Source organism: Urocitellus parryii, chromosome 9, assembly GCF_045843805.1.
Source record: "Urocitellus parryii isolate mUroPar1 chromosome 9, mUroPar1.hap1, whole genome shotgun sequence".
Taxonomy (NCBI): domain Eukaryota; kingdom Metazoa; phylum Chordata; class Mammalia; order Rodentia; family Sciuridae; genus Urocitellus; species Urocitellus parryii.
In genome coordinates this window covers 111,608,576-111,635,433 of record NC_135539.1, presented here as the reverse complement: position 1 = coordinate 111,635,433, position 26,858 = coordinate 111,608,576, and the positions used below count along the sequence as shown (strand labels likewise).

General features: G+C 42.7%; 1 protein-coding gene across 2 annotated transcripts in view; it reads left to right on the top strand.

Moving 5' to 3' along the window:
* Positions 1-26,858, top strand: part of Srgap2 (SLIT-ROBO Rho GTPase activating protein 2) — a 240,927-nt gene that overhangs the window by 195,519 nt on the left and 18,550 nt on the right. For both annotated transcript variants that reach the window (XM_026387464.2, XM_026387465.2), the window contains exons 11-17: positions 771-855; positions 4,036-4,063; positions 5,980-6,004; positions 12,537-12,597; positions 19,073-19,150; positions 20,015-20,149; positions 22,107-22,212. In XM_026387464.2, coding sequence (XP_026243249.1) covers positions 771-855; positions 4,036-4,063; positions 5,980-6,004; positions 12,537-12,597; positions 19,073-19,150; positions 20,015-20,149; positions 22,107-22,212 — 518 coding nt within the window. The remainder of the gene's footprint in view (positions 1-770; positions 856-4,035; positions 4,064-5,979; positions 6,005-12,536; positions 12,598-19,072; positions 19,151-20,014; positions 20,150-22,106; positions 22,213-26,858) is intronic.

Sequence of the window (26,858 nt, the reverse complement as noted above, 5' to 3'; positions counted from 1 at the left end):
AGATTTTATAAATTTTTCAGTGAACTATAGTCTCTCCATGGGCAGACAAGCTTTCATGAGAGATTGTAATTGAAAATGCAGCACAGCATCCTATCCCGGCTGTTAGAGCAGGTGGCATTGCATTTCCAGAACCAACTCTTAGGTTTGGAAGTGTGTGTGTGTGTGTGTGTGTGTGTGTGTGTGTGTGTGTGTACACGCATGCGCAAGTGGGGGACAGCTGCTTTCCATAAAGATTCTGTGCAAAATAGTGAAGGAGGTCAATTAGGATTAGGATATGGCTCAAATGAAGATGCTCTGCATGCTGGACTTGCAGCTGAGGCAGGGACTGGGGGCTATTGCTCCAGGTGCAGGTATGACAGTACACACCCTGGGAGAGGCAGGGCAGGAGAGATGTCAGTAGAGATGCCAAAGAGCAGGTGTGTGTCTTCACACCAAGAAAACTGGGGCTCTGGGAGTCTGTTCACACTTCCTGCAGTTCTTATTCTTCAGTGTGGCTGAAGGAGATAGATGAGGGGCTTTAGGAGACCATTTGTTTGTTTGTACTGGCCAACGTCAAATTCCAATGGAAACACAGAGCAGGGTACTAATCCACCGTGAAAATCAGCAGCTGCCATATACTCTGGGCCTCAAAGAAATTTTTTAAACATGGACCTGATAGAAATTGGGTCAGAAACCAAAAGACTTGTCAAAAAAAGGGAATTGTCCAGCCAAGAATCCATGATTTTTTTTTCCTTAGGCGTCTGACTATTCTTTCTGCTCCTCCCCTACAGAAAATGAAGGAGTACCTGGAGGGCAGGAACCTCATCACCAAGTTACAAGCCAAGCACGACCTTCTGCAGAAAACCCTGGGAGAAAGTGAGTGTGGGAATGCTCTGTGGAGGCTGGCAGCTGGGCCAGGTCCCACTGAGCTCTCTTGCTGAGCACGCGCCTCTGTCCTCAGCCAAGTGGACCCAATCTGGTTATATGAACGCGTTTCTTTTCCTAGCCCCTTTAATGTGGAAGCACACGCCCCAGATGACTGCTTGAGTAATGGGAAAAGGGCAATGCTTAATGAAGCACTAATGTGCATCATCTATTTGTTTAAATGGAGCGTGCCTGCTCTCCACCCAGGCCCCCTCCCTTGCCTCCTCTGCCACAACCCGGGTAATGGGGCTGCAGACTTATTTCCTCTGCAGACACTTTGTTAAAATTCCCAGTTCCTTGTGGCAAGACTGAGGCTGGAGCAGGAAGGGCAAGGGTGGGAGCTGTGAGATGAGATGCCCCGCTGAGGAGGGAGAGGATCCTCAGGTGCAGGAGTGATGGACAGACAGACGTTTGGCTGCCTTCTAAGTTGCAGGGTGAATGTCTGCTTCCTTCTACTTGGAGGGGTCCCTGTGCTGTTTAAGTGGCAGCCCCCTCTCTCTCCTGTGGTCATGCTGAGGCCATCGTGCTGATAGGGTTGTCTCATCTCCGATGATGATCCTAACCAGACCCTAGAAAGTAGCAAGGCAGAGAACTGGCACTCTGGACTTTGTCTTCTCGGATGTCAAACAGAAGGCGAAGGTTGAAAGAGAAGCTTCCTCAGGGTTGTTTGGCACCCTGCCCAGGTCTCCTGCCTAGCTCTCAGCATCCTGTGATTAATGGGATTCCCAGGTTGGGGATGCTTCTGAGTGCCCTGCCCCACTAATCTCCTCACTTAAAGATGGGAGGGAGAGGAAGAGAGATGCTACAGGGACTCTGTGGTAACCTCAGTGACAGGCAAGCCTGCACTTACACAAAGCTCTGACTTTTTTCAAATAAATTCTCAAGCTCTCATCAGACAAACTGCAGAGCCCAGGAAAGCATGTGAGGCTCATTGGCTCATTGGCCCAGGGATTGGAGCCCTACCTTTCACACCAGAGTCTCCTGCCCACTGTTCTCACTTTATCCTTTTCCTTCTCTGGAGAGTTCCCCCAGGTGGTTAATTCTCTTTTCTCTAATACCTTTACTCTTATGATTTTTAAGGCATTTTCTATAAAGAGAGCCTTTTCCGTAACTTCTGGTCTCTTTCCTCTCCACCACCCAAGGGACTCAGACTAAACAGGTCCAGGCATTCAGAGTCACACTTGGGCTGGGGATATAGCTCAGTTGGTAGAGTGCTTGCCTCCCATGCACAAGGCTATGGGTTCAATCCCTAGCACTGCAGAAAAAGAGAGTCAAGCGAGCGCGCTACCGCTTGAGCCACATCTCCAGCCCATGTTTTGAACGACCAACAATAAAAAAAAAAAGAAAAAGAGAGTCAAACTTTGCTTATAGAAAAATCTTTACTCTTTGATTATCAAATTGCTCCACCAGAGACTGAAGAAAAGAAAGCCCAGAAGTATTTGAAGCAAGTTATAGCTGTGATTTTTTTTTTCGGTCAAGACAAACTTGCATAATTCATAAGTAAGATAAGAAGCAGGATCATGGGGTGTGTGTGTGTTTGCTCACACCCATGTATGCACCAAATGTGCTACTCTGGAGGGATGAAAGTTGACCATTCATTAGTGTTGCAAATTGCCTTAATCTAAAGATGACAAGTTGTAGCAATAAAGGGAAAAAAAATAGCTGTAAATCTTCCTGTGTGCAAGCCATCATGTCCCTGCCTTCTGTATGTATTTGTCACCATAATGCAAGAGCCCCTTGTTCTTGCCACAGAGGGATAATTGATGTGTATGAATATTCCAGAATGGAAATGGGACAGATGTTGAAAATAATGGCTCAGAATAATATTTTTGCAGATGAAAGCTGAGCCTTTGGTAAGAAGAGGCTGTTAGGGGTGGGGGATGGTGCTGCTCAAGATGAGCTGAACTGTAATCAACAATTAGCAAGCTTTAAAGACAAGAAACAGCACTGCCCTTCCCCAGCCCTTGGAGTTGCCTTTTCAGGAGCTTGAATGGGGAATGTAGGAGCTGATCTCTGCTTCACTGGCTCAGTGCCTGCTGAGGTTTGCTCTTCGTTTATCCAATTTGAGTCTAGTACAGATCAAGCTTCATTAACTATGGGCCCAAAGAAAGCACCACATATTACATTATGACCCATGTATACATGTAGATGTATTTTTAAATTTTAAAGACATGTCTGTGGGGCTGAGGATGCAGCTCTGTGTTAGGGTGCTCACCTAGCATGAAGCCCTGGCTTTGATCCCTAGCACCACAAAAACCAAAACCAAACAAACAAAAAATAAATACAAATACAAACACTTCTTATAAATTTAAGGTTTGAATTTCAGGGTTTTTTTGTTTGTTTGTTTGTTTGTTTTGTCTTAGTATGGGGAATTAGACCCAGAAATGCTGTACCACTGAGCCACATCTCCAGCCCATTTTACTTTATTTTATTTTGTATTTTTTTGTTTTGAGACAGGGTCTCACTAAGTACTAAGTGCCTCATTAATTTGCTGAGGCTGGCCTCAAACTTGAGATCCTCTTGCCTCAGCCTCCCATGTGGCCGGATTACAGGTGTGAGCCACCATGCTGAGTTTGCATTTCAGTTTTTAAAGCTGACGATGACCCATTCATTTATTAGGGCCTGCCACTGGATTGAGAACTATGATTTCCTAGCAGAGTCTGCCTCACTACCCCAGTCTAACCTAACAGAATTTAGTATGAATCTAAAACCAGAACATGCACATCTCCCTTCTCTCCCCAGACAACTCCTTTTCCTTCTTCCATTCTATCCCCAGCTGTGTATATGAGTGTATGTACATTTACAGACTTGGGAGCAAGAAAACATGTTCTACTCCACTCCACAACTTCCCACCATAGACACCCAGCATAAGCATAAAAAGCTAAATTTCTAACAGATTGTTCTCTAAAGTATGATCTGTCTCATTCTCATTGTCCTATATCCATGCCTGTTTTCCCTTTGGGAAGAAGAATTGGCAAACCTAAGGTCCAGGGATACTAGCAACTGTGGCCTGGGAACCAAGAGAAAGTTCTTTCTCAGACGAGGCTATGGGCTCCTTATTCTTTTCTGCTAGTTGGTCTCTCTTCTCTACCCCTTTTATTTCATATGCTTTTTACTTTTGTCTTTCCACAGGTCAGCGGACAGATTGCAGTCTGGCCAGGTAGGTGTGTCATGGGACAGCCCTGGGAAGGGATAAAGAGAGGCCCAAAGGTCCAGGGGTCCCAGCTTGGGAAAGATCTAAGGTTGAGTTGTCAGGACATTGAATGACTGGCCGAGGGTGGGTTCCTTCCCTTGGCCTTAGTGACTCTCTCTGGTCTCAGATGGCAATGGGGTTTGCTATGACTTAGGAAGAGAACTGAGCAGAACTGAGTAAAGGAGTATCAGTTGCTGAAATAGTCCAAGTCTTCTCAAAGCCACCATATTGCAAGGAAAATAGACATTTAATGCTGGAGGATCCTATCCTTTAACCTATCCTTAGCTGGTAGACCTCAGCATACAGGCTTTGGGGAGTCTCTAACTTAGAGAAAGAAGATCAGGAGGTAGCATTTGATCTGAGTTCCCCCCCCCCCCCCGTGCATGGCAAAGATGATAGCCTAATTAGTGACATTGCTGGATAATAAAATATTATTTTGTATTGGCTTGCCAAATGCCACTGGTAGAAATCTTGCCCAATGTGCAAGTATGCAGCCCTCCTAATTTTTCCCTACCTTCCCCTTCCTCTCCCACCCCAGCCACATATTTTCCCTCCCAGTCATGGTGCTGCTATGAGAAAACTCTTGAGTGGGCAGAAAGCAAGACATCCATTCAGATGACAGTTCTCTGATGCCTAAAAATGTGCTGATTTAACTGGAGAAAGAACTCTAATGGACTAGACTCCTTAGAGACCCTGCGTTAGTCCATTATATCAACCACTTCTATCTGCCAACACACACAATAATCATAAGCCATTTACAATTATAGGCTCATTATTTAGAGATAGCTTCATTTGGCTTTCATCGTTTTGTCATTGTGGATTATAACTAAAGTCCCATTAATATGACAGACTTGGGGGCTGCAGGGAACCAGGATAATGGAATTCTGTGGAATATATCTTTTGGTGATATAGTATAAGTTCACCTGAGCCTATGTCCGCAGAAGTTTCTGAAAAAATGAAAAGAACTGAGTCTGTTTCCCTGTTGCTGGATTATTTCACTGTGTCTGACCTTGGCCACTCTTTTCCCCCCTCAGAAAAACAGTGTTTTACATTAGCTCCACGAGCCTGGAGAATTTCAAAGAGGTTCTCCAGGAGTGACCTGGCAGCAGAGGCAGAACAAGGCCCAGTGGCCAGGCCCTGGCCCCCACCTTCATTCAAAGCAGGTAGCGCTGCCGTGCCTATTTGACTCAGGTGCCTCTGAGTCAAATTCCCTTTGAGAAAAGTTCTCTGAGACTCAACACAACTTGAAAAATATAGACAGAAGATCCCCATCCTTCCTTCCATTGTAGGTGCCCTACTCTCTAAATCTAGGGAAAAAAAAAAAATGCTTCCTATCTTTTCCCTGAGGATTTCCAAGAGAAAGCAAATGATAGGCAGCAGCCTTTGGTATTTTCCAGCATCTCCTTGCAAACAGGAAGATCTTATTATCTAACCCAGATCTGCAAAGTTGAACCAGTTCTTTCTTATTCAAATTTTGAAAGTTGGTAGACATTAAAAATAAGCACCTCTGTGCTTTTATAAAAAGAAAAACTATATTTGACTTTAGATGGGAAGTAACTTAACAAGTCTCTTAGCCTTTTCTGGGACTGAGCTGAATATTGTGACTTGATTCATTAACTACCATAAAGACTGTTTTTCATGGTTAAAAACTTCTAGGTTTAAGAGCCCTCATTTGAAGTGGGCATATGGCACATACCTATAACTCCAGCTATTCAGAAGCTAAGGCAATACATATATGCGCTTGCACATGTGCACATATGTGTACACACACACACACACACACTCACACACAAGCAATGACTTGTCTCATTCTGTCCCAATTTTCTCTTTTGTCCTCCCTGTTGCTGGATCGGCCCTCTCTGACTTGGTGGGATCAACCACAGGCGTAGCTCAACCGTGAGGAAACAGGTAAGAGCCCGGCAGAGGCCAGGCTGGCCTGGCATGACAATTGAGTATATCCCACAGGCAATCGTGAAGCTCCATGTGGACAGGACAGACACTTCTCTGACTTTATGCCTGTCTTTAGGCTGTACCCTTTAGTCATGGCATGGTTACAGTTATAGCAATTTTGTCAGTGTTGGAGTGGTCATAATATTTCTACCTTGTTCTTCTTTTCTAGTCATTTACCCTCTTGCATACTAGCTGGTATGATTTTTAAGGGGACAGATTGTACCAGAACTTCCCATGGCATCCTTCTGCCATGAAGGATAAGTGCCAAGAAGAGGCTGCACACTAACTTATAGACACATTAATGTGTCAGTAACTTCCAGTAGCTAATCTCCTAGACCAGACAATCTTGCTTTACATGGGTAGATTTTGTTTCTGATGGTGTGTCCATCCTAGATGTATCCTACCATGTACTAAAATGCAGAGATTACTCTGGTCTGGGAATGAAGGACAAGAGCTGTTTTGTACATGGTTTTCACCATTGTATTCAATTCTGTCACTGGGCACCAGGTCTCATTTACCTATATTAGGAGGAAACCTCAAGAGAGCAGTGGCATGGATAAACCACATCAGTGGACAATCTAAACAGCACTTGTGCTTGTTTAAAAAAAAATTAATTGAAGTATTTTTTGCAGTAGCAAATTTGACTTCCTAATTATACTTTATAGCAAATACTGAAATGATTTTGTTTCCCCTAAGCTCAAAGCAGCTTTGCAGAGGGCCATTAACAGGGAGGGGGTAGAGAAAGCTCAGAAATATCTCTGTGTCTACTCAGGGGAAAGCTGATCCAGGCTTTATAAAGACATTCTGGGTAATTCACAGTGGCCCTAACCACAGGGAGACAATCAAATGTAGAGGGCGCGTGGTTTCTGTAGTGTCGGCAGCCCCAGCAGTATATTCAAGCTGGTGACTGCTCTGGCTGGGTGGTCAGTCCAGCTGGAGAACTCCGATGACATAGACCTCATTTGTCCCAGCTTTGTTGTAATTTTTTTCCTCCTTCTTTACTTCAGATCTCATTTTAATGAGAACACTGTGTCAAATACATTTACACATTTTTTAAATGATAAAAAATTCATTGCAATTCTCTTTCCTCTTGTTCCTCTCTCTCTCTTTTTTTTTTTTTTCTTTCTCCTTTCTCCCATGATTTCATTTAAAACTGGAAAAGAATGGAAAGCCTCTCAGGGTTAGTTTATGGCATTGAAAACTAGTCAGTATATGTCTTAAAGAATGAGCAAGCCATCTTTAACACTAAGAATAGGATTGAGCTCGAACTTTGTTCCTTTTAGTTCCTGATCCAAAACTGGACCTCCTGCTTAGAGAAGGAGGAGCATGTGTGGGCGGGCTTTGCAGCTCCTACTCTGGCTACAGGAATGTGGGAACCCACAGTCAGGCAGGTGATATATGCTCCTGGTCAGCTTGCCATCCATCTGGTTTGCATCCTGCTGCACCTAAGCAGTTGCAGGGAAAGTACATTTGCCTGGTGCTAGATTTGCCTAAGAGTTCCAGAAACTTCCATAAACCCTAATCAAAATAAGTGCTTGTTTTTGTTCTGCTACCCCAGTTTCTCTGCAGCAGTTTATATCTAATGGTGGGTTCATATCTAAGATAGTCAGGGGTGTAAAATAATAACTTAGAAGATGAGGAATTTTATAAAAGTAACCAGGAGTTTTGGGAGTTTATGGCAAATAAGCCAAACAAGAGGAAGAATCTGATGGCTTTTGTTCTTGAGGGTGTCTCAAGAACAATGGATTCTAGCCATTTTTTACCCTAGCAAAGACTAGGTTCAAAGCCCCTAGACTTTTCTTGAAATTATGTGCATCAGCATTTGCTTCTAGACCTTCTCTGCTCTCTTCAAGCCTAGTACTATCTTTCTCCTGGCCATTGATATCTTCTTTGATGGCCTCACTTTCGCCATTCTTCTAAATTTAGGCTCCTCCCCAGGTTGCCTGACTTTTCTCCATGCTCCTTCCCTTGTCATTATGTTCCTCTAGAGGAACCTTTCTCTCCTTCCCAAAGTGTCCTTTTGTCCTGTAGTGCTGCCTGCCTGAGTCCTTGGCTCTAACTCCCAAGTGACTGACTGGACATTTGTGCCTGAAGGTTGAGAAGCGCCTTTACCCTTGGCACCAGCCTTCCCCTCCCCCACCACAAGTGCTTCCTCAGCTCCCCTAAATTCTATTTCTTTTAATGGAGATTCTCCATCCTTCATAGTCTCTAAGGTCCCAAATCTTATCTTTCATGTCATCCATTTTTTTTTTTTTTTTTTTTTTTTGTCTTTGTACCACATCTGGTTAGTTGTCAAGACTTGTATTTTCTACTTTGGTGAAAGTGGAAATCTAATAAATGATCTGGAGATCAGTATGTGAAAAAAATTCCTAACCCTCTTTCTCATAAGAAATTATGCTAAAAGAGGCTGGGCACGGTGGTGCAAGCCTGTAATCCTAGTAGCTCAGGAGGCTGAGACAGGAAGGTCACAAGTTCAAAGCCAGCCTCAGCAAAGCGAGGCACAAAGCAACTCAGTGAGACAGACCCTGTCTTTAAATAAAATATAAAATAGGGCTGGGAATGTGGCTCAGTGGTTGAGTGCCCCTGAGTTCAATCCCCAGTACTCCACCCCCCAAAAGAGGAATTATGCCAATAGAGAAAAGTTGATCAGTTATTACTAAATTACAGTTAAATAAGAACAAGCAAGAAGTTCTGATGTGCTATTACACAGTAGGGTGACTAAAGATAATAATGTACATTTCAAAAAGCTAGAGGAGGGCTGGGATTGGGGCTCAGTGGTAGAGCATGTGCCCAACATATGCAAGGCCCTGGTTTGATCCTCAGCACCAAGTAATTAATAAATAAATAATTTTTTTAAAAAAAGAAAAATTCTTAAAATTAAAAAAGAAAAGCTAGAAGAAAGGATTTTCAATATTTGAATTTCTTTTTTAAATTTTTTTTAGTTGTTGATAGACCTTTATTTTTTATTTTTTTATATGCACTGCTGAGAATTGAACCCAGTGCCTCACACATGCCAGGCAAGTGCACTAACACTGAACCATAGCCCCAGCCCTATTTGAATATTTTTAATCATCAAGTAGTGATAAATTGAGGAGATAGATATGTTTACCCTGATTTAAATATTATACAATATACATATGTATTATAATATCGCATGGTACCCCATTAATATATACAAATTTATGTTTTTATGTATTAGTTAAAAATAAATTTAATTTAAATTTACAAATTTAAACACCCAATTAGTACCAAAAGGAAAAAGAAAAAGAAAAAAATTATGCCAAACAATGCATGTTTGGACTTCATCTGCCATCTTCCTGTTTTCCCCTGCAAATTACTGGACCACTGCTCTGCTATCTTTTCCAAGTTATGTCTATTATCCCTTTTCCTGCAGTTCCTTTAATCTGATTAGATAGAAATTTAGCCTGATTGTCCTTAAAGTCCTCTTCCAACTCTGAGATTATGTGACCAAACCTATTATGATCAAAAGAATTAAAGTTACATCAGTCCTAACATTGGGAGAGGGGTGAGAGACAAACATTCAGTGGATGGAAACACATATAGAAACTGCTGGAAAGCCGTGTGCAAAGTCAGTGGTGAAGTGCAGGTCTCAGGGCACCACAGTGACATACAGAGCCATCTGGGGAAATGAATGCACTGGGTGCTCAGAAACATCTCAGGGAGTGGAGTGGGGAAGATTGACAGGAGCATCCGAAACTTTTGTGCCTTTGTCACTTGTCTGTTTCCACTAGACTCTGTCTTAGGCTCCATTGGACCAATGGAGACAAGAAAAATGCTCTTCTATAATAGGGCAGGTCATCTTTTGCCCAATCTTGTATGCCACAGATTATCCCTCTGGGCCACTTCTGCTATTGGTAACCGTGTACATACAGGCTGTTATCCTCGATGCCATATTTTCAGCCAATTGCCACTAATATTCCATTTCCTGTGTATTCAGCAAAATTTTGCTTTCAAATAACCTTTGGTTTTTTTTTTTGTTTGTTTTGTTTTGTTTTGTTTTTTTTTTTTTTTTTTTTTTTTTGTATTTCAAGGGTCTCACAGAGTTGCTTAGGGCCTTGCTAAGTTGCTAAGGCTGGCTTTGAACTTGTGATCCTCCTGCCTCAGCCTCCTGAGCTGCTGGGATTACAGTCGTGCACCACCATATCTGGTTTCACATAACTTAATGAATCCAGTAATCTGGGCGCTTCCCAGCTTCCCTGTGTTTGGGTCTTTATATTCAAATCTGGGACCAGCAAAACTTTGCAAACCTTCCTGTTGCTATCTTCATTTTCTCTGCTGCTGCTATTTATAAGTGAAAAGTATGATAACAGAAGTCTGTAAATATAAAAAAGACTTCCTCAAATGGAGCATTTTTTCTCTTTTATAGTGGTACCATTTTCTTCATTAGCGTAAGGAAGAGAGAACAAAGAGTCTTCCTACAAAATCACCTAGCCCATCTGGCAGTGATGTTAATAAGAGAGTAGACACTAGCTGCTATCAGTGGAAAGCTGGAGGAAGCAGATGGGTTTGGGGGTCACAAAGATGAGCATTTGGGTCACTGAGACCTTCCCAACTCCCTCCACCTTGGCATATGCAATACTCCCTTTGGCAGCATCGTGATTCCTGGCAAGCTCTGGAGCTGGAGGCCAAGCCAGCTCTTCTCTCGGCCTGACTTCTTCATGAGACCCAGCTGCTTCCTAATAGTAGCCAAACCCCACAGCTACAGTTGAAAATTCAGAGCCAGAAGAGGGCTGCAGGCAAACCTGTGAAATGGGCAGAAGACATAGGACCCAGCCCACTGAAGAGTTCTGAACATCTCTGTCCTGAATATCCGAAGCTCTTTTTTTATTGTTTTTTTTAATTGGTCTAGTTATCATTATACATGACAGTAGAATGCATCTTGACACATTGCCGAAGCTCTTTCTAGCTAGGTTTTGGGCCCTTCTGCCTCATGTCTTTCTTCCACAGAACTGAATGATTTGTGCATGAGGCTATATTATAAAACCCTGCTGGTTTTTAGTGAGAGATGGTGTGTAATGTTTGCTGAACTCCTAGGATGCAGCATGGTGGTAGTGAAGTGTTCAGTTTCAGAGGGAGGCAGCTGGAGTTTGAATTCTGGCTTGGCCACTTTCCAGCTGAGTGACCATCAGCAGCAAGTTAACTTCATGAGAATAATAATACATACCCCATAGGGTTGTTTTGAGGACCAGTCTATCTCAAGGACTTGTTCATGGCCCAAGACCTCTATAAATTCTTCTGTGCACAATAGACACTCATGCCCTCGTGCCAGTAGGACATACTCATTCCTCACATGAATTCCCTACCTACTGAGAAATTTATGGCAAATTTAAGTTCATAGAAGTTAAACAATATGAGAAGGGTTATATAGCAAATGTACAGAATGAAGATTAACATCTGGGAGGCCTGTTTTGCTTAGTATCAAGTAATCTCCACTGTTTGCAAGAACTGGCTTTTCTTGTCTTTCCTACCTTTTATGCCAAACAAACCTTTCTGAAGCTCCCTTTGATTCACCCTGTGACCTTTGACTGGTATTAATTAAGCACTACTATATGAGAGCATCATGGCCAGCACTCGACACCCAGGAATGGATGTAGGACTTACCCTTGTAGAGCTTGAGCTGGTGATGGTCAGTGCAAATAGATATTCACATCCGCATAATGAAGTCACAATCAGGGTTGAGAAGAATGTGTCAGCAGCAGGTGTCACTCATGTAAACCCTTGAGACAAGGGAGAACTTATTGGAGAAAGAAAGGCAGCCAGTTAGCTGTAGCAGAGATGGGGTTGAGCAGAAGTTGGGACAGTGGAGGCAAAGGCAAGATCCTGAACATGTGAAGCTGAGAAGAGAAGTCTCTGATAAAGTTCACGAGATGAGATGCACTTTTTTTTTCTTGATACACTCTAATTATACATTACAGAAGGATTTATGTTGCCATATTTGTACATGCACATAACACAATTTGATCAGTCTCCATCCCCAGTAGTTGAGATGTACTTTTAAAGATCTTCTGACCACTGTGTAAAGGGATGGGTAGGTAGCAGGGATGGAAATGGAGATATTGGTGGACTGAGCTGAACTGGTGGCAATAGAGATGGAGAAGTGTGAAGAGATTCAACAGATATTTTGAAGGCAAACCTGAGAAGATGGATTGGATGGCTGTTGGTGGTGCACTGGGTCAGGATAAAAAGACAACCCGCTCCATTTAGAACATGCTAGATTTAAAGTGCATCTACATCTCATAAACTCCAGTCCTTACCCACTACTGGTCTGGTTCAACAGAATTTAGGGGTGGAGATAATTGCCATTCCAAGTCAGTGGTTGTGTTTTTGTGCTCTGGAGCTTGGAGGACAAGCCAGGTGACTGCACCATCACTGATCCATCTGAGACAAGTTCCACAGTGAGGCCCATTTGCTCTCACCCTGGGCTATCCCTGTTTGAAGATTGTAATATTGTTTTTCTTTGGCTTTTCAGGACTCCAGCCAGGCAATTCCTCTGGTGGTAGAAAGCTGCATCCGGTTTATCAGCAGGCACGGTAAGCAGGACCACGGCCTTACCCATATGTGTGCAAAGGTTGGAAGAACATCCAGGAATTCTTTGTAGAGTAAGAATAGAGATTGCCTCCCTATGCTACCCTTCTCAGCAAATAAAAATAAAGTCATATTTGTTCACATAATGTTTGCTGCTTCAAAATGGCCGCTCCTAGACATTGAAAGACATCATATGTTTCGACCCCAAATGCACAGCCACTTACCACAATGCCCTTTTTTAGCTCAAAAATGAGTTTTAAATTCCAGCTGCTATGTGAGAGAACCCAGCTGCTAATACATGGTGGCAGTAGTTTCATACTCAGCCTCTGCATGCAGTTATCTCCCATGGCATAGCCTGATCATTTTGTCATGGTAGCTTTCTGTGCCAGTCTGGTTTGGAAACAACTCCATTTGTAAGGTTGCAACTGATTCCTAATAATATTCCATTTTTATTCTGGTCGGGTCTCACTGGATACAACATCCACAAGAGCTCAGTCCTAAAGTTGTTTTTAACAATTGAGATTCTGCAGGGGCTGGCTCCTTCTCAAATTTAGTCAAATCACACTAATCCTTCTGCTTGACAAAGCTACATCTCATAAACTCCAGTCCTTACCCACTACTGGTCTGGTTCAACAGAATTTAGGGGTGGAGATAATTGCCAGAGAATTGATTTTTTAAGGTTAAGAATGTTTAGAAAGTACAAATATCTGAACTAGTGTCATAGAGATGTCTAGGAACCGAGCATCAGAATTTTTTTTAAATAGTATAGGAAGAGGGATAGAATGACCTTACTGAACTAAGGAGGTAGATAAAGTATTGCTGATATTAATTCAGAGGCATTAAGGTTCTCCCTTCCTCCTCTCACCTTCCTTTCTCCCTATAAACTGGGACATTGTTTAGGATCGTATTTGGAACAGTAATTATTTGAGCATTCTTACAACTTATCCCATTCTCCATCAGCTGTAAGTTTTTAATATTATCTCCAGTCACTTGAAGTAAGAGCATTGTATATCACTATTGAAACAATCAAATATTTATCAAACCCCTGATCAATGCTGAGTACCACATAACGCCAAGTAGGAAAACTAAAACAGGAATAATACACTGTTCCTATCTTTAAGTGGTCTTATGATGCATTTTGGAGAATATAAGTAAGTGAGGGAGAAGTTAAATAAAAAGAGATAAATGGTGTTAATTCAGAATAGCAGAATAAGAAATTTCGCAAGATAGTAATGATTAATGATCAAGTAGTTGGCAAAGAAGTCCAAACCGAGTTCAGGGGAGGAGGAATTATTTGTGCCTAAAAGACAATAGGAAGAAGGAGATCTGAACTCCCATCATTCTTCCAAGTATTTCATTCATTTATTCATTCAATAGAAATATATATTGATTGCTTATTGTGTACTATTAAAAAGCTTCTGTCCTCCTGAACCTCATGTTCTACTGAAGGACAAATAGATGATGAGTTGATCAGCCAATAAATAAACAAATTCACGTACAATATTTTGCGTGTTGGTGTCATAAAGAAAAGTAAAGCAAGGTGAGGAATGAAGAATGGAAAGGGGACAGACACTATTGTCAGTGGTTTCAAGGGAAAGGCCACTTCTAAGAAGATGACATTTGAGCAGGGTTCTGAGGGGGTGAGCTATGTGGACATCTGGGGAAGGGCATCTGGGGAGAGAGGACACTGAGCAGAGACTGTTGGCCTATTCATAGAATAGGATAAAGCCAGCATTGCTGAACAGAGTGGAGAGGAAAGTGACAGGAAATGAAGCCAAGGGCCAGACCTTGTACAACTCTGTTGGATAAAATAGGCATTTGGATTTTATTTTTATTTATTATTTTATTTTTTTGGAGTGAGATGGAAACCATTGGAGAATTTTGATCAGGGAGTCATCTCTTTAAAGGATCATTGTTTGTTCTATTGAGATAAGATCATAAGGGTGATATAGGAAGTTAGGCAGCAGGCCAGGGAAGACATGGTGGTGATCTAGACTAGGGTGCTAATTATGGTGTTAGCTGAGAAATGATGGGTTCTAGATATTGTGGCTTGGAGTTTCCCATCCCTACCCCTGTGCAGGTTCAATGCATAAGGAGACAAAAACTGAGCATGTTTCTAGGTTGAGACTCTAGGGAAATGGGCACAAGCATATGTTGCTGATGGGAAGCTAAACCAGCATAGGGGAATTTGGCAGTATATAATAAAACTACATATGCACTGATCTCCTAATCCAGCAGTCCTTCCAAGAATTCACCATGAAGGTATTCCTCCAACAATACAAAGATTAGATATTCACAAGGTTATTTGCTGTAGCATTGTTTGTAATTTCACAGTATCAGAAACAACCTAAATGCCCATACATAGAACAGTGGTTGGAAAAACTATGATATGTCCATACAATGGAGCACTAGACAACTGCAAAAAGACATGAGAATGATTTCCATGAATTGATATCAAGAGGTCCCTTGGGGGTATGCTGTTAGGTGAAAAAAACAAAATGTGAAAGAGCATCTATAGTATGCTTTCTTTCAGGTAAGAGGGAAGATATAAGAATATACATGTGCCAGGCATGATGGCACACGCCTATAATCCTAGTGGCTTAGGAGGCTGAGACAGGAAAATTGAGAGTTCAAAGCCTTAGCAACTTAGCAAGGCCTTAAGCAATTCAGCAAGACCCTGCCTCTGAATAAAATATAAAAAAGAGCTGGGATGTAGCTCAGTAGTTAAGTGTCCCTGGGTTCAATCCCTGGTATCAAAAAAGAAAGAAAAAAAGAATATACATGTATCTTCTCATTTCTGCAAGAAATAAAGATGAATCTAGAAATTAATGTTCTATTCATTATTTCAGGAGAAGGGTAGGAAGGAGGTAGAAGGAATGGAGCAGTGGGAAACAGGACAGGGATGGCATTGCCCTGCATTTACCTTTTTTGTGTAGTTTTGACTTTTAGAACTGCCTTAGTGTTTTCTGTAATCAATAGGTGAATTAACAAATAAATAAAACTAGAATGTGAGTAAAACTACAAAAGGAATGTAAATAATACCAAGAAATCATAACTGTACTACAAAAGAACATGTAACCACACTAAAGGGGAATGAAGAAGAAAATAATTAACCAAGTAACTGGAAAACAGTGTTTTGACTATACTCTGTAAGTCTAAAGACAAAAAGAGCTATAAGAAATCTTGCACAGTAGTAATTTTTATCTCAGAAGTATGGGTTAGCAATTTGGAAATTATGTGTATTCTAGGATTAAGCAAATACACTGTTGATTTTTAAAAAGCTTAAAAGATATAGTAGTTAGCTGCTTAAAAAATATTTGTTCAACTAAATTGATTTTTTTCCCTAATAGAGACTCAAAGTATTCATGAACTCCCTAAAAAAGATATGATCACAACTTTAATATGTGAACAAATATATTTTCACATTGAATGGAGATAGTATTTATAACTTTTTTCAGTCTCAAAAGGATCTGTGACCCACCAAATGCTGGGAATTTTTATATCTTTACTATTTTCATTTCCCTTGAGAGGTAAATATTATTGTCCCCATTATCTAGATGAGATAGCTGAGGGTCCTCTGTGAATAGTGGGTCAGTGTGATCCAGGATGATTTAAAGGAGAAGGAAGATGAGGAACTAATGAAACTGAATCATGAGGAGGAGAAAACCTCATCATTTTCATGAGAAGGGACAGGAGGTAGCTGTTGTAGTAATCATTTCAAGAAAAATCTAGGAGAGGTGGCGCACGTCTATAATCCTAACAGCTCAGGAGGCTGAGGCAGGAGGATTGCTGATTTGAAGCCTCCTCAGCAACTTAGGGAGGCTGTAAGCAACCGAGTGAGACCCTGTCTCAAAATTTTAAAAAGGGGAGGTGAGTGCTGGAGATATGGCTCAGCAATTGAGCACCCTGTAGTTCAATCCCTGGAACAACAAAAAAAGAAGAATCTATCAGGAGCCTTATGCATGCCTGTAATCCTGGCTATTCAGGAGGCTGAGGTAGGAGGATCACAAGTTGAAGGTCAGCCTGAGAATTTAGAGAGATCCTGCCTCAAAATAAAAGGTAAAATGAAAAAGGACTAGGCATGTAGCTTGGAGGTAGAGTTTTCTGGTTTCAATCTCCAGTACTGAAGGAAAAAAAAAAAAAAAGAGGGAGGAGGGAAGGAAGAAAAAAGAATTACCTAGGAGAGCAACTCTGCAACATCTGGATCTGGCACAACATGCATGGAAGATTTTGCACCATTGCCAAACAACTTACCCATATCTGATGGGTTTTACACTTTCATGTTAGTGAGCACTAAGGAAAAGTGAAAAAGGTAGCTGGGCTGTTTTGGTTATGCAAGTCAAGATTCACATTCATTATAATAAAAAGCAAACTGGTTTTCCCCTTTCCTTTCTGGAAAGCACATTGTTTCTGCTCTCAGCATCATCCCATCAGGCACTCCAAACACAGAGCAGGCCTTCAGCATCAGTTCTCCAGAGGACCCAGAAACCAGACCAAGAGAGCTCAGAGTGTTTCAGGCCTGCTGCCTGATTTCCACCAAGCTGAGTTCTCGTTTCTTCTTATCCTTGGGCCCACAGGTCTATCCTACCCAAAGCACCCTGTTGACACTCTTCAAGAACTTATGCAATACTTTACCAACCAGAACACACAATCTAGCCTGGTTTCTGACATTTCCCTACATTGGGTTTTTGACAAGTCACTGGGTATGGTTACAACTTTTGTATGTGAACAAATGAATTTTCACATTGAATGTGACTTTCTGTCAGAACACTTGTTATTTACATTCTGTGTTTAAAGAACATTATCTGGCTCTTGTAGTCCCTTAGAGGAACAGACTTAAGTCCTACTACAAATCAGGTAATCACAGTCCCTCTGATTATTTCTCAATGTTGTTTTAGACCAATTCTGTACTTTCAGTCCTGTCCTAGATGATTGACCTCCAAAGGTCTAGCCAATAGCTACCCCCACTGAGAGGGTAACCCTGAAGCAGCCAGCAAAATGTAGCCTTATTCTGTTTTGTTTTCCTAAAATAAATGTGAGACTTCTGTGACACATTAAGGCTTTTGAAGGACTGTGCCATTATAGAAAGATTTTGACAAAATGCCAATATTGATACCCAAGGCGTCTGAGAAAGCCTAGGCGGTCCTACTGGAATTAGAGGTGCCAGACCCACTCAGTCCCTGGGCCTGGCACTAATGACATGCTTCCTGGATTTCTCCCTGGTTTCTCAGTTGCGTGTGTGGTGCTCTCTGTGAGTCATGCTTACAAGTCCAGAATGGCCATTTGGTTCCCACCTTCTCTGCTTGTACATCAGTAGGCCCCACAAGTCTGGCTTGAGGACTAAGTATGTGATTGCAGCCACGAGGCCTGAGTCTGAGTCCTGGCCCTAGTCCTTAGTACCTGTATAACTAAGGGTGGTTATCCTCAGTTCTCCCATCTAAAAATAGGAGTATTGCTAACCCCTGGTTTTGCTTTGTTGGTTTTCTTGGGGAGGGGGAGTACCAGGGATCAAACTCAGGGACACTCAGCCACTGAGCCACATCCCCAGCCTTGTTTTGTATTTTATTTAGAGATGGGGTCTCACTGATTTTAAAATGGCCTGAGTTGCTTAGCACCTCACCATTGCTAAGGCTGGCTTTGAACTCATGATCCTCCTGCCTCAGCCTCCCAAGCCTCTGGGATTATAGACATGCGCCACCACACCCAGCTTAACCGATGTTTTATTGTGAGCTTATCCCGTATTGTGAGGACCAAGCACTTCATTTATATGAAAGCACTTATTAACAGCAGTCACTATACAAGCATTATTTTTATGAATAGTTCTACTCTAACAAAACTCAAGAAGACAAAAGTTTCTGTGTACATCATTGTACTGTAGTGTTCATGCATGTTTGTTTTTGTGTGAAGCAGCAGTCAGGAGCAGCTCCTGGGACAGTGGCTGGCAATGCTGTTGATGGATTACTTGTATTCTTATGTCCACTCTTTTTCATCAGTACTGAAAGCACTGGCCCCTAGAATAGTGGAACAGTGTCACAATAGCTAAAGTAATCTCTATAACCTCACATCTTATGACACTCCTCTGATGGTAACTAATGTCTTGCCTGCCACGACCTATCTCCCATTCCTGACCCTGAGTGACAAGAAAACACTAACAGGTCACCTCCCCACTTTTCAGGAGAGACAAAGAGCAAAGGCAGGGAAGATCCCTGCTTGATAGTCTTCCCTAGAGTCAGAAGAGAAGCAGGCTGTAGAAATCCCTTCCCTTAAGCCTCTGATTTGGTGCTTTCTTTAGGCTAATGCTTCATAATCATCCCAGTGACTTTCCCAATGTCCCTGCACATGTTTTACTCCTTTGGCCTGAAAAACAAGAGAGACAGGATGCTTCAGTGCACACTGCCGGGGGAGATAGGCATTCATCTAAGCTTGGCTCTGTGGTGGCTTTTTTCTTCTCCTTGATCTCTTTTCCCTGTGTGTTTCCAGGACTGCAGCATGAAGGAATTTTCCGGGTGTCTGGATCCCAGGTGGAAGTAAATGACATCAAAAATGCCTTTGAAAGAGGTAAGGGAACAGCCTGGAAGCTAAGACCATGTGTTTGCCAGCCTCCTAGGGTACTGGCTCTATCCTTTCTCCTCTGAGGGGACCCAGAGCTTCGAAGCCCCTGTGCCTCCCTCGTGAGCTGGACACCTGCTGTCTGCACACACTTCCCATTAAATACGTAACTCCCTGTAAGAGATGCAGGAGGTGCTGAGCACATCCACTTCCTTCCTTCTCGGCCCCACCCATCCTGCCTCTCTCCTACGGATGATCTGCCAAAACCCAAGAAGTTAACTATGATATCCAGGCGGTTTATGGCTTTATCCGGAACCCTTGGTGGCAGTTAATATCAAGGCTAATGCGCCTGTTCATCGTAGCCCATTTATTATCTTGTGGGCTATTAAGGTAATGGGCAAGCTTTGGCAATTTCCGTCACTGTAATGGATATATATAGTTTCAATTTGAGGTTGGTCTTATCATTAAATCTAATTACATCTGATATGAAATTTTCCATAGGGAGCTCTGGCATGATTGTTCTGTAAGTAGGTGTCCTTTGTTGGGGGCAGCAGGAGTGAGAGCTCAACAGAGGAGCTAGCCTCCTTGGCCTTGTTTTCCTCCCCCAGGGGCTTGGTCCCAGCCTCTTTGCATGATTCTGTAAGGGAAGCAGTTCCTGTGTCCCAATCCCAGCCCATAGGGACGTCCCTGAGTCTCAGCAGTCTGTGCTTCTATCTGTCCTCTGGTTTACCCCACTCATGCCACTATGCTGGGCATTGTGCCAAGGGACTGGGCCGAGGATATAAGTGGGTCACCCCTTCCCCATTGCCTCTGCTTCATTCTTTGTGTGTTTGCCTCTCTCACTCTTTCCTTTCTGGGGGTGCTTATCCTCAGGAGAGGACCCCCTGGCAGGGGACCAGAATGACCACGACATGGACTCCATAGCTGGTGTCCTGAAGCTTTACTTCCGGGGGCTGGAACACCCACTCTTCCCTAAGGACATCTTCCACGACCTGATGGCCTGCGTCAGTAAGTACCGCTGTGGCCTCAGAGTGGCTTCTGGGCCACAGCCCCTCCAAGCACTAGGTTTGAACATTCTTATGGAGTTCTTTGTTTCCTCATAAGCTTCTTGGTAAAGCTTTCCTTTTTAATTTTTTTTTTTTCAGTGAGTTTATGCTCACCTTCATTTCTTCATCCCTGGCAGGGGAGGAAGGAAGGAGAATGACTTTTCAGTAAGAGTCTAGGACTCCAGGTCAGGACTTCTGGCTTCACCTCCATCATAAACTCTTTTGTTTCTCTGGGCTTTAACTTCCTTTAGTAAAATGCCTTTATAAAAATTCATTCATAAGACTCAGTCTTTTCAATTGTTTGAAGCCTATACATTGGGTTTGGGCTTTTTCATGATACCAGGGGAAAGGCGTAAGTATTGCAAATATCTCCCACTTGTTGCTTTAAACATGGCATGGCTTACCTGCCAGGTAAGTTGTATTCATATATGCTATCCTAAGAAGTAGGCATCTGATATTTCTCCAGAGAGAGAGAGAGATGTTTTCTATTTTCTTAGGGGTTCTCTGCCTCTGATTCTAAAATTTGGAGCTTGAAAAGCTCATGATACTGCATGATACTGCTGGGGGAGATAGGCATTCAGGTCAAAAAACAAAACAAGAGAGCTAGGTTCTTGAATGTGCTGGACCTTTCTGAGAATAACTGAGAGGTGGTAGATGCTGGGGAGAACATCTCTAACCTTTTTTGTGCCCAAGGAATACATACCTTAAGTCTTGAATCAGTAAATGTGTGGAGCCCAGCATGCACCTTGGTGTAACAGCCTCACTCCCAGAAGCAACAAGGAAGAAACTCCTGTTGCTGTGTGCCATCCTCTCATTTGTTTCCATAATAAGCAATCCATGGAAACTCTGGAAGCAGAGTTTGATGATGGCCCCAGAGGCTGTTAAGAAAGATGCCTTTGCAATGGAGAAAAGATCCTTTTTCCGAGGTCACCAGGGTCTTTGTGTCCCCTGAGTTGCTGATTTGACTCAACATTTGCCCTGAGTAAATTCCCTCTCAGTTATTCTCAGAAAGGTCCAGCACATTAAAGAAGCTAGCTCTCTTGTTTTGTTTGTTGACCTGCTGTTTGTGGTAGTTCAGTGGAAGTGATTTATGTGGCAATCAACTCTGTGCATCCTTTGGATAGTGTCTTCATATCTTTTCCCAGAACTGGACCTAGGTAAAGTCTTCTAAGCTAGACTGCAGTGGCCAACACAGTCATCCTTTGACTGTGCAGTTCTCCCCTAGAAATATACTCTTGCCCCAAATCCAGTACTCCCCATTTCTCTTTACATAAAGGCACTCATAGAAAATAACCAAATCTACATGGGACACTGTGGAAGTGGGAGGCTGTCCATGACAGAGACCTCAGGCCCAGGGGACTAACCTGCCCATAGCATAAGAGTCAGGAAAATTATCCGGTCTTCTTCCCAGATATGGCTATTTACCTACAGACCTATGTTTCCTACTTTTGGCCATGTTCTGCTCATTTCTACTGAAGATAAGGAAGGGGGAAGATAAGCCAGACTTGTCCAGAGGAGGAAGATACATGCATAGAGTGTGCAGGACAAGACTAGCATAGCCTATTTCCCTCCCCAGATGCGGGACCTCCAGGATGGGTGTTAGGCAATCACAGCCAGCTCCTAATTGTTTGAAAAAAGCAGGTGGTAGATGCTGGGGAAAACATCTCCAACCCTTCTTGTGCCCAAGGAGTATACCTTAAGTCCTGAATCGGTAAATGTATGGAGCCCAATGTGCACCTTGTGCAACAGTCCCACACCCAGAAGCAACAATGATGAAATTCCTGTTGCTGTGCCAGTGCTGTGTGTAGCTTTGACTTGGTGCTCTCTGGGCTGCACCTGCTGATAGTAAGGGGCTTCTGACCGCTATTCCCTGGGATCTCAGGCACAATGAAGGATAACACATGGCTTTCTTCTTTCAGCAATGGACAACCTACAGGAGAGAGCTCTGCATATCCGGAAAGTCCTCCTGGTCCTGCCCAAAACCACTCTGATTATCATGAGATACCTCTTTGCCTTCCTCAATCAGTGAGTAGCCTAGTGAACAGCTGAATCAAGCCTTGGTTTTGGCTCCTGGAAGTTCCATATGGACCTATTCATCCATCCAAACATACATTTAGCACCCAATGTGTGCCTGTGGAGCACCTACTGCATGCTGGGCCATAGTACTAGACCATAAGAATGTATTGCTAAATGAGAGCTCATGAACAGGGAAGGGGACAGATAATCAGTAAAGTAAGTGCTTAGAAGAAGAAAGAGTAAAGAAGGGGGTAGAGTACAAGATCTGAATTGGGGCAGAAGATGAAAGAAGAGAAAATGTTTTAGATGGGTGAACATCAAAGTCCTCTGAGAAGACAGGGTGTGAGCAGCGGCCTAAATTCAATGAAAGAGGAGCCATGGGGACACTCAGGTTTGAGAGTCATGGTAATAGGGGTTTGGATTTGGAAAGTGATTGAAAGGTTGTAAGGAGGAGAGTGTTATATTCTGATTTATGTATTTATTTTAAAACCTGCCAAAATGCTTTATGAGGTTACTACAGAAGGTTGTAAAGAGAAGGAAGCCAGGTCCCAAGGTTGTTGTAGTCTGGCCAATGTGTTGGTAGACTGGAGAGTGGTGAGGGGGGCAAGGTTTGGGATATAATTTGAACATAGTGTTGGTCAGACTTATTGATGTAGAGTGTGAGAGAAAGACAGAAATCCTACATTTTTGGCTTGTGCAACAGGGAAGTAGTGAAGCTTATTCCTACTAAAGATAAGGGAAGGGGAACATAAGCCAGATTCATGGAGTTGGGGAAGACAGCTGTGGAGGAAGGACTCTAGACAAAGTGTCAAGATGGACAGGTAATTTAAAGTAGCTGTTGGACATCAAGTAGGGATTCTAAGTGTTTGAACACAGGAATCCATGTGTTGAGAAAAACCTGGGATGAAGGTACTGGTATGAGAGTCACCCATACATTGGTGGCAGTTAGCTGGTCACCTAGGGAATGAAGGTAGCTTAAGAAAGGTCTGAGAACCAGAGAGGTCTCAGGCTTGGAAGGGGCATTTCTTCTTCTCCAAGCATGTGTCCTGTCAAGAGCAAGCCCTGGGTCCCAGTGCTAGTGAAGGCAGGAGCAGGAACACGTGGGCTTCCTGTCTGGCACCTCTTCTCCACTCTGCTTTTACCACCATCTCTTCCTCTGCAACCCGGAACAAAGGTTGTAAGTGGGCAACGTGAGGGCCATAAAAGGTACCCAGCTGTGCTTCCTGCAGGTCTACTATGACTTGAAAACTTTTAACACAACATTTAACTATTTGGGGATTTTATTTTTAAAAAATATCAGTTCCTAGGTTTTTTGAAAAGTGATTAGATCTGCCAATACTGAACCCACATTCTTGTGGTAGCAATTCGCTTTGGAATCAGGGCTGCCCACTAGAGGGGCAGGCACTCCCCAGTTCACTACGGTACCCAGCCTTCTCATTTCTCCATAGACCTAAGGCTGTCTTCACTTGTCATTTATCATCATTCTGACTTGTTGAGTTTCCATATAGTGGAGAAAGAGTTCTCTGGATCCATTAATCTATCAAAATAGAGAAGAAAAAACAGTAAATCAAGAGTCCAAGGTATTTGGGGCACATATTTCTTTTTGAAAATGAAGTGTTTGTAACATGGTTGGTTTCTGGATAAAAGGAATACAGCTTTGAGGCCATGTCACAAGCCTCTGCTTGATTACAAGTTCAAGGTCATCCTGGCCCTATAGTTATCTGGGCAGTGGGCCCTACCTGAGGAGCCCACACCACCGTGTAGCCCACTGCTGGCCCTGCAGAGCTATCGAGGTCCTGGTTTCATAGCCTACCTCCTCCACAAGGCTGTGTGCTCCGTTCAATGGCCAGGCTTTGACTCGGCACCCAAACTGCCATTGAGTTAAAACCCTCGTGACTCACACAGTGTGTTCACATGTGACCTAGAAACTCTGCTAATAACTCTTGAGTTAGTCCCCTCAGGGTCACCAATCATTGTCTCCCCTCGTTGACCAATACTTGCCCTCAACATGAGCCCAGCGTGAGCAAAAAGCATGACAGTGGTGACCAAATCGGGGGTGGGAGGAGCAGGGAGGGCCTGGGATGACTGTGGACAAAAGTACAATTGCCTCATTCTCTTCCACATATTTTCTTTCTGGGCAGGGTAGGAGAAACGATAGAGTAAGCATCGGGCAGAGCTAGAGATGGTGGCCATTGCTGAAGAAAACATGGCAGTGTACCAATTCAGATGATTGTTTTTGCTTTGTTTTGCTGTTTATTTAATTTTAAAAAGATTGAGTATACATCAGGACTTCCAACATGTGAATTTTGGGGAAACACAATTCAGTCCCCGACAGAAGGAAAAAAAATTCAGAGAATCAGAGACAGCTGGCACAGACAGCTCTGAAAGAATTTTATCATAAAGAGGAGCAGAGAAATGAGACAGTACACCTGGTACAGATGGAGGGTTAAGACAGGATTTTTTTTTTTTTTTTAAGATGAGAGGTATTACTATATCCCTTTCAAACTTAAAAATTAGGGCTGGGGTGGTGGCTCAGTGGTAGAGTGCTCACCTTCCATGCACCAAGCCCTGCATTGCAAAAATCAAAAACAACTCTGCCCCAAGCTTAATGCTGTCTCTGAGGATTTAAGGTTTTGATTTTGGGATCTGGAGTCCTCAGCTTATTAGATAATGCCTGTTGGGGAACAAAAATAGTTAGAATCCTATAAATTAATGACTGCCAAATGCCAGCAGCTCTATCTTCCATTCCCTGTTCTATATCAAAAAGCAACTGGGATATTATAATTACAGAAAATATTTGTTGAACACAACTTGTGTGCTAGGCACTGTGCTAAGTGCCTTGCATATATTGTGCCATTGTTTCATCTCCCCAACAGCCCCTTAAAGGAGGCAGAGAATTGTCCCCATTTTACAATGAAGAAACTAGGAAACTAGAACCTAATTAGGGAACTAGTGAGAAGCAATGAAGCCAAGACTCAAAAATCAGGCCTGTTTTACTCTAAAATCCTTGGAATGTTTTACTTATTTATTTTTTCTTTTCAATCTAGTCAGACAAATGCACATATCAAAAAGTAAAAAATCCAGAAAAGTGCATGATGTAAAATAAGTTACCATGGTGATCCCAATTGTCTCCTTCCTGCAAAACCACAATGCCATACCTTTTTAAGATGCACACAAGAGGAGGAGTTCAAATCTACCAGGTGAATTCACTCCTGTCATAGACTCAAACTGTAGAAAGACAGTAGAATTCTTACAGGAGATGGCATATATATAAGTTAGCAGCAAAAAGGAAATATACAGTGTCAAAGCAAGGACTTGTTACCAGTGTATTCATCTCAGATATTTCTGTAAGAATAAAAATCCTATGCTTTTGTGTTTGAGATCCCCATCCACCCCACTCACCAAACTGGGGACTGAACCTTGGGAGCACTTAACTTCTGAGCCATATCCCCAGCCCTCTTTTAATTTTTTATTTAGAGACAGGATCTTGCTAAGTTGCTTAGGGGTTTACTAAGTTGCTGGGGCTGGCTTTGAATTCGTGATCCTTCTGCCTCAGCCTCCTGAGCCTCTGGGATTTCAGTCATGCACCACCACACCCAGCTAGTGTTTGAGATCTTATACTAGCTATAGCCTCTAGAGTCTTCAAAGATTATTAACACCATGACATGTTACACAAAACTGTGTATATTTACTGGAGAATCCCTAGTTTTTGTCTTGTTTTATTTTGTTTTTTGGTCCGGTGGAGATCAAATCTTGCTATATTGCCCAGTGTCCCCCAAATAGTTAAGACCCACTACTTTAGCCACTAACTTGGATGTTCCCACAATGCATTGGAAGAGAGAAAGGGATCTTGGTCTGGTTTTTTAATGGGAGTCATAAAATGGGCCTAGATTCATGAGACCACAGTCCACATCTTCCTCAAGCTCATGGTCATTGTAACTATCTATGAAATGCACAGTCCTCTCCTAAGTAGGCTTCTCTACGTTCCTCATCTTTCACAGTGCTAGAGTTTGCTTCCCTCTGACCACCAGGCTTCCCAGAAACTTGTGGTTTTCTTTCATGTTACCAAAACACTGTCAGATCACACGAAAGAGACAAGGCCTTACTGAAGCCTCCTGTCTCATCAGCCTGGGGTTAGCTTCAGTATGAGCCTGTGTTACCTCCTGTTTTAGTCCTTCCTACTGAGGTTACCAGGGTAATTATCTCTCCTGTCTCTCTGGTTTGAATTTGACCAAGAAGTACACTTACAAACTTCCTAAATCTCTAGTTCCTTTTAACTCAAGACCCAGGGAAGGATTATAAAATTAAATATTTGAGAACTTCTGTGAAAGCCGGGCACAGGAGGGCATTACCTATAATCCCAGCTACTTGGGAGGCTGAGCCAGGAAGCCTAAAAGTTCAAGGCCAGCCTGGGTAATTTAGTTAGACCCTGTCTCAAAATAACAATTTACAAAGAGCTAAGAGCAAGGGCCCTGGGTTCAATTCTCAGTACCACACACATACACACAAGGAAGGACTCCTGTGAAACAATCCAGTTTGGGGGTTTTGTTTGTTTGTTGGTACTAGGAATTGAACCTAGAGTGCTGTACTAAGCTACATCCCTATCCCTCCCCTTTTTAAAAATTTATTTTTTTGAGATGGGGTTTCACTAAGTT